This window comes from Octodon degus, unplaced genomic scaffold, assembly GCF_000260255.1.
Source record: "Octodon degus isolate 3935 unplaced genomic scaffold, OctDeg1.0 scaffold00053, whole genome shotgun sequence".
Lineage (NCBI taxonomy): Eukaryota > Metazoa > Chordata > Mammalia > Rodentia > Octodontidae > Octodon > Octodon degus.
The window spans coordinates 1,068,258-1,076,422 of NW_004524629.1; the positions used below are offsets into that span (position 1 = coordinate 1,068,258).

The 8,165-nt window shown below is 38.4% G+C and overlaps 1 protein-coding gene and 1 long non-coding RNA gene across 2 annotated transcripts in view; one reads left to right on the forward strand and one right to left on the reverse strand.

Moving 5' to 3' along the window:
* The window catches only part of Lonrf1 (LON peptidase N-terminal domain and ring finger 1), a 32,260-nt gene extending 26,575 nt beyond the window's left edge, over positions 1-5,685 (forward strand). The window contains exons 11-12 of the mRNA XM_004633280.3: positions 1,269-1,421; positions 4,339-5,685. Coding sequence (XP_004633337.1) covers positions 1,269-1,421; positions 4,339-4,497 — 312 coding nt within the window. The 3' untranslated portion in view covers positions 4,498-5,685. The remainder of the gene's footprint in view (positions 1-1,268; positions 1,422-4,338) is intronic.
* LOC111817277 overlaps positions 1-8,165 on the reverse strand; it is a 104,286-nt gene that overhangs the window by 14,225 nt on the left and 81,896 nt on the right. The window lies entirely within an intron of this gene.

Here is an 8,165-nt window from a genome sequence, read left to right on the forward strand (position 1 = left end):
CCTGGCATGGGCCAGCACAGCATGTGGTGCTTGGGATCGAACCGTGGTTCCTGTGTTTGCCTAAGCAGGCGCTTAGTCCTATGTTGCAGGTCCTTTAGTTCTTTCTCATATCAAGTCCCATGTATATTAGCTGACTGCTTTATCTAGCAGAACAATCATTCTGAGGCCATAATGTTTTCGTTTTATGGTCCCCTACCTTCTTTCCTTTTATTTTCCCTTCTATTTTTTGTAGAAAAACAGTACATACAGGAAATTTACTATTTTAACCATTTAAAGTGTTCAGTGGCATTAAATACATTCACATTATACACAATGTAAATTTTTTTTTAAAGTATAGTTTAAATTTTTCAGTTTTTTCACAAGTAAAATATGTTCTTTTGTATATCGTGTACTTTAACTTTACTGTCTATATTTCTAATCTTTGTTGTTCTATATTAGTCATCCTTGAAGTAGGAAAGGCTGAGTCAGCCTACTATTTTCTTCAGATGAATTAATATATACCACATGGAGCACTTCTCAGCATGCAGCAAGTGGGAGATTTAGTGTGTTTTAAAGGAATCAATAGAAAATGAATGCGTTAACTTAGATCTTTCGCCTGTGTTCTGTGAGACTGCTCGTTTGAATCTGAGACCAGAAGACCATGCAGTTAGTCTTTGCAATTGCAGTTTGGTCCCTAATAGTCTAAAGGGTGTGTGCAAAGTTGTGGAGGAACCCACAGGCTTGAGTCTTTACAGTTGGAGAAGTCAGTGGTTTTCTTTCAGTTTACCAGCTTTATATGCCAATTAGTTGTCTTCACTTTGTTTTGACCCAGTTCTTTGGTAAAACAGGTGTGTATCAGACCTCCTGTTACTACTCTCTGCTTTGTGCTTTGCACCCTGCCTCCCCAATTTTTCCTTTTATTGTAGCAGGTGTCTTCTGCCACTTTCATGTTTTAGTGTTTTTAGAAAACAAAAGATTTCCAAGTTTGTATAGACCTTTGAGCCAAAGCTCACTCTCAGCCTTTCTCCTCCCTCTTGGGGGCTTTAGTAGAGTCTGGTATTGCACTGCAAATGAGCAGATTAGGTGGAGGCCCGGACTCACTCTTTCTGTAGTCTCTGATCCTTAGCACTATGAGATGCTGAAATATATTGTAGCACAAAAATAATACTGTCTAATAACCTAGCACTGAAATGGATATTCCTGTTTTCTGATATTTGTGCATTTTTGAAAGGCTAGTAATGTGGACAGGGTGATTAGATAGAAATTTCTTATAAGGTGTTATCTTCTAGGTTGAGAATGAAGATGAAGTAAAGTGTCTCAGAGAACTTCATGATTTGGTTTACTCTCAAGCCTGCAGCTGGTTTCAGAATTTAAGAGACAGATTTCGAAGCCAAATTCTTCAACACTTTGGATCAATGCCAGAGAGGGAGGAGAACCTTCAGGTATGATAGTTTTGATAATGCTTTTAAACTATTTCCTTTTTTGTAAAACCAAATTAATAGCTTTGTAAATTTATTTTTCATTTTCTTTTTCTTTTTTGGTGGTACCAGGTATTGAACTGAGGACCTTGCGTTTACCATTCAAGCACTTATTCCACTGAGCTAACTCCCCAGCCCCCTCATTTTCCTTTTTGATGGCATTTCCTTTCACTCTTTCTCCTCTTAGACTTCTGACTGCATTCTCTACAGTGGCGGTATCCATTAGATTTTACATGGATAAAAGATGGAAATAGCTATCAGCTAAGCTGCCTACTAGAAGGCATGCCAGAGCAGGAGAGGGTTCTTTTCTGAATATATTCAGAGTGAGGGATATAGAATTAAATATGAGACAACTCTGTCTTCAGGTCCATCAGCTATTGCTGTCTGTTTGACATTTAAGAGGTATCATTATTTATACTTTTAAAAAATCTTTTCTTACCTGTCCTTTCCCCCAAGAATCTTACCTGTTGATTCAATCCATTTTTGTCTGTTCACATTTAATTCTTAACCACTAATGAAACCATAACCCATAAGTCTTGCTAAGGTACTTAACTAAATTAAGCTTAATTTAGTTAATGTCAATTGCTTTTTTTTCTGTACTGGGGATTGAACTTGGGACTTTGTGCTTGCCAGGCAGGCTCTTATACTGCTGAGCTATCTCCTGGGCCCTGCATTTTCTGTTTATGCAGATCTGTGTAGTAGTCACTGCAGGAGGCTTAAAGAAGGTTCCTTCCCTGCAAGTTCTGACTGTCAGATTGTCCAGGCATTAGCTTTTAAGCATAAGCATTTTGAGTTAGACTGGATTGTTTGTCATCAGAAGAAAACAGATTCTCAAAGAGCTGGCTGTAAATAATTCTATGAAAACAGAGTGATGCTAGGCTCCACTGTGGTGCCCACTGCCACTGATGATGTTTTTCAACAGTTGGTCTAAGTCTGTCTCAATCCTGAGTCCTCCACTTGAAGTTGAAATTTCAGTATCAAGCCATCTCCAAATTGAAATATTCATTCTCTGTTTAGCACATTATCCATTGCTACATAGTGTGTTTCATCCTATGATGTGAATCACATCAAAATCAAATAAATAAATATTGAATCTTACAAAGGACTACAGAAAAATTCAACGCTACTTTTCTGTCCTCTTCACCAATTTCATCTACCTCTGCATTGGAGCCAGTGCATTCTGCTATATGATATCATATCAGGAATTAGGAAAACAAAAGCAGCTAATTTTACACCTTTCAAGAATGCAGGCTTTACTGTAAGACATGGTATTTATATGGCAGCTGGAAACCTGGAGGAATAAAGATCAGGGTTGTCTCTATCCATAGATCAAGAAATCTGTTGTCACCATTGGCCACTGGAACAGAAAAGTGGTTGCTTCTCAAGAAATTGTGGGGAATTTTCTTAGTGCATTCCTCATTGCTGAGACAAAATACCTAACACCCATGGGTGAAGATGGAAAGGTTTATTTATCTCCCAGTTTGTAGAGGTTTCAGTCCTTAATTGGCTGGCTACAAGGCAAGGTGTCACATGACAGAGAGGCAGCCTTTCATGGCAGCAGGAAACAGAAGCAACAAACAAAAGGCAAGATTCTTTCTGTCCCTTATATTGTATGTAGACCAATTGCCCTGGAGCGGGTATAGCACTCACTGCTTTAATCCCAGCATCACACTGTGAATCAGTCATATCCTCTAGATTCAGATGCCTCCAAAAAAACCCCTATGACTACATGAGGCTTTGTGGAGACATCTAGACGCAAACTATAACCGGAAGCTGCTATAATTCTTAGGAACCAAGGGAGTCCCTACCAGTATGTTCCAGCCTATAGCAGTGGAACAGTGGCTTTTAAGAATTCTCTGGGAAGCTGCCGTCTTAATCTTTAGCAGTCTCCAGAGAATATTAACCTCTTTTTGGGGTCTGCATTCTCACAAGAGGTCTCATTGGTCAAGTCTGATCTGGACCCTTATGGAGGAGGGGATCATGGAAATGCAATTTCTTTCCTCTCTTTCTAGAATGTAAAAGAAGATAGTTGTAATGCTGACTTGGGAACCCATAACATGCAAATGGTTTTGGCTGTAGAAGGAGTTTACTGAGATCACTGTTGAAATTCTTTGGTCATTCTGAAACTTCATGTTTCGTGTACAATTCAGTGACCATTTGGAGAGGCGGTTACAGATCATTTTATGTACATTCTTAGTCCTTGCAGTAGTTACTTGCCAGCTCTTGCAACCTCAACCTCAGAAGGAATTCTTTGCTGGAGATATGTTCATTTTTTAAAGTAAAGTGGAAACCAAGATAATTTTCTTAAGTCATTTTTAGGATTTCATCTTTTTAAAAGAAATTTTAAGTGTCAGTTAACTTTTCCTAACTCTTTAAATATACATTTAACAAGGAACAGTTTTCTTCCCATGGGACATCTGACATTATCTGGAGACATTTAGGCTGTCACAATTGGGCCTGGCATCCAGTGCATCAAGGTTAGAGATGCTGCTGCTAAATGTACCACAATGCACAGGATAGCTTCACCCCATAAAGAAACACCTGGCCCCACATGTCTTTAGCTGGAGGCTCAGAAGCCGTGCTCTGCAGCAATGCAGTACAGAGGAAAGAATGGTAGCCGCAGAGTCAGATCTGGACTGGAATGTGGGCTCTGCCACATAGGGGCTGAGAGGTACTGGACAGTTGCAGTACATTTCCAGGTATCAGTTTCCATATTTATTTGGACATAATGGTTGCCTATCCTACATGATTATTGAAGGAACTTGATATAGCACCAGCACATATAAAATGCTCAGTAAATAGTAGCTTTGTAGTTGTGTGTTATTGTTGTCCCAATTCTTGTTTTATTAATACTACCAATTCCACTGTTGATTATTTTTAGGCAACTCCGAATGGACCTGCATGGTGTTGGTGGCTTCTTGCAGTTCTCCCTGTAGATCCTCGGTATCAGCTGTCGGTGTTGTCAATGAAGTCTTTGGAAGAACGTTTGACAAAAATACAGCATATATTGACATATTTTTCTAGAGACCAATCTAAATAAGTAACTGCTTAGATCTTACTTTGAAGTTACTCTAATCTGGCTGTTACAGCCAGATTGTCCGCTGCCTTTGCACATCCAGTGCTGGTTTGAGAAATGTAATGAACCTTTTTTCCTTCAACCTCCTGAACCATGTGGATCTGCAGATGAATACCTTCAGCTAGGACTTAGACCACTAAAAACTTGCACAGAAAAACACGCAGTGAATGTGTGTCGAACCTCTACATTGTGATAAAGTTGCACTATGTACCATATACTAAAATGAATTAAGAACTGTATGTATGTACTCTGTGTGTGTGTGTGTGTGTGTGTGTGTGTATGTATGTATGCGTGTCTGGGTAGTATGTGTGCATTTTCTCTGGCTTTAAAATTAAAAAAAAAAAAAAAAAAAAAAAGCCATAGAGAGCAGAACTTGCCGAGGGTCATTTATTGCCTGGTTTACAACAATAACAATGTAAGTTTTTGCAAATTGTATTTGCCTCAGATTTCTCTGTCCTAATGCTTATATTTGCACAGGTATGTAAAATATGGTACCAAGTATCAATCTTTGTTAGAAATTCTGCTCTTGCTGAACTGTCTTGACCATTGACTATGACACAGTTCCTTATTTATGTAAATACCTGCATTCCAGCAGCCAGCAGGCTTTGGATGCAGAACCTAGAGCCAGTTTTCAGGAACAATTGCAAACCTGACATGGTACTGTGCATCTATTCATAAAACACTCAAAACTGTGAAATTATGGTTTACATGTAATTGTACATAAAGGTAAATGGAGGACTCAATTCAGTACCAGTTAGTTTGTACATTTTAGGGGCTTTTCACATTAACTGCCCATCTATGTAACTTATAGCTTGACATGATGTGTTTAAGAATTACATCATAGGATACAACCATTAAGGACCGAGGGAAGAGAAGAAGCTTACTGTAGAACTAAGCTTTTAAAGTTTGTTTTGTTTTTAATTCTGGTCTTGGTGCAAATGTGAGTTATGCCTTATTCATATCACAGTTAGATCACCATGCTGTGACATGGTTTATCTTCATGCTGCCCTAGGGACTTTTGTAATTATTTGTTGCCAACTTGTGACTGTCTCTATTAACTTTCTTTTATGTAAGTAATTTGTAAAAGTTTCTTAAATTTTTGCTTTTGCTTATTTAATTTTGAATAAAGCTAAATTCATAATTTTTCTTAAATTTTAAACCAGTGTCCCATTATATCTAGATGAACCAAAGTACATATAGTAAAGAGCAGATGGATTTTATTTATGGTTTTGTAATGTAAGATATAAGCTGTGATTTTCAAAATACTTTCGCAGGTCAGTTTTTGAACAAAGAATTCATTGCCATATGGAAGCTTCAGGTTCTAGACCCATTCCTAAAGCATTATTTTTCAAACTTTTAAAATCCATTTCTCTTTAAGAAAAAAATAAAATTCTTTATCCCTCCTTTTTGCAGTACCAGGATTGAACCCAAGGCTTTCACACCGTACTGCATCCCTAATCCTTTTCCAGTCATTTTATAGATGGTGTTTTGAGACAGGATGTTTCTAAGTCATTAAATTTGCCAAGCAGGACTCATACTTCATGATCTTCCTGCCTCAGCCTCCCACAGTGATGGGACTACGGGTGAGGGCCACCATTCCTGGCTAAAGGTAAGACATTTTTACAAATGTGCTACTTCATTTGAGACTCCTCTTTGTTCTAAACTTGACCACTAGCTAAGCTATTCCAGATATAAGTAATCTTTTAACATTGAATGTTTTGTTGCAGTTGTATTCAGAAACAACTCCCTGAAGACCTGCTCATCATCCCACTTGAGCATGTTGAGGGCTGAGGCGATAGTTCATGGGCTAAGAGCCTGCCTGGCAAGCACCACATGCTGTGCAGGTCCCAGAACCAGGTGTGATGGAGCACACATGTAATCCCAGCACTGGGGAGGCTGAGTCAGGAGGATTACTGTGAGTCTGAGCTGCTTGGTGAGACCCTGTATCAAGTAAATAAATAAATAAATAAATAAATAATTTTAAAAGAGTATGTTGAATAGTTTTATGGAAAACAAAGACTGAGAGATTCTTTCAGGCATAGTGACACAAGGGAAATCCAAGCACTCTGGGAGACTCGGGGCATAGTGAGACTGTCTCAAAATAAAGACGTGGGAAAGTTACTCCATGTGAATTTCCTGGGCTCAGTCCCCAGTTCCAGTCAGCCAAAATAAAATGTGCCATTTTCTTTGCTAGTGCCTTAGCAATAGTTTCTGAAGTGTTAAACTTTCTTGTAGTAAAACCTATCTTAAAGCTGTTAGATGCTTATTGAAAGGGACTTTTTGGTCTAAGAGTTTACCTATTTATGTGTCAAAATATGTCCCACAGCAAAAGGAGTTCCATGGTGTTGAAGCCACATCTGCAGTGCATAGTGAGTACGTACAGAAATGAGTGCTGACATGTACACATGCATGCTGCTGCAAATCGAGGCACCTTTTTGTCCTTTCACATTTTGTGACATGATCTCTGGCAAGTATTTTATCTACAGATTTTTTATACATTACCACTTTAGGTACCTGCATTCTATCATGGATTCTGCCTAGCTGAAGTCATTGCTAATAGTTTTTATACACTTATATACACACCTAATTTCTCATTCAGGGTCCTTTCCAAGGTGAATACCTTCAACTCAGGTGATAGAACTCTGAGCTCCATAGTATTTTCCTTGTATTTGGCTTAGGACCCTTACAGATGTAACTGAAATAAAGATAAAAATCACCATCTAGTATTATCTAGCAGTTCAGATGGGTTTAAGTGGTCATAGGCTGATCACTAAATATAACTGAAATAAATGCCAATGCTTAGCAAGGAGATTAAATGAAAATGATAGAACTAAGAAAAAACCTTTGTCTCCTCCACTTTTACAAATAAGTAAAAAGGGGGAAGGGAAGCAGGTCTAATGAAAAGACAGAATTTCATTAACTGACCAGAACTTTTGAAGACAGACAAATATGGGATCTGATATATAGCACCAGCACAAAACGTGGCTTCGCTGAAATGGACTATGGTCAAATCCCAGGATCATCAGAGAAACTCAAACTAGGAAAGGGTTTAAGAAGCCCTGTGTAGACTGCTTGAAACTGGACCATTTTGACGTCCCCCGCTTGCACTGTGGAGTAGATGGCTGTAGCAGTTATTCTCAGGCCAAAGTACTGAAGGTGGGTGTTAGGCCAGTGCAGACCCACCTTTCTTTCCAAACCTTTCGATCCCAAGCAGAATGAGGAGTCTTGCAGGCCAGAATGCTCCAGCATCTGACCTAACAACGTAGGCTATTTTTGGCTGAACCAGTAACCCTAAGTGGTTTATCTCAACAAATCCTAAAAATTTGAAGAAAATGAACATGACAAATGTAATATACTTAGATCTGAGGATCTTGTATTCCCTCAAAGCACCTGAGAATGTAAGAGATGTTCTTTGGACAGTCCAGATCACCATTAGAAGCCTTCAGTTAACATAGTGGAAGAATGAATGCACATAATGAATAAAGTGAAGTTTAAGTTGATTTCTTTTTATAACAGTGCTGAGAGCCCAAAACAAAGTAGGGGGAAAAACAGATGTGAAAACAGATGTGAATAATAGATTCAGTTTTAACGTCTATCTCATAAGTAGATTTTAACATCTTTTTTTTTTTTTT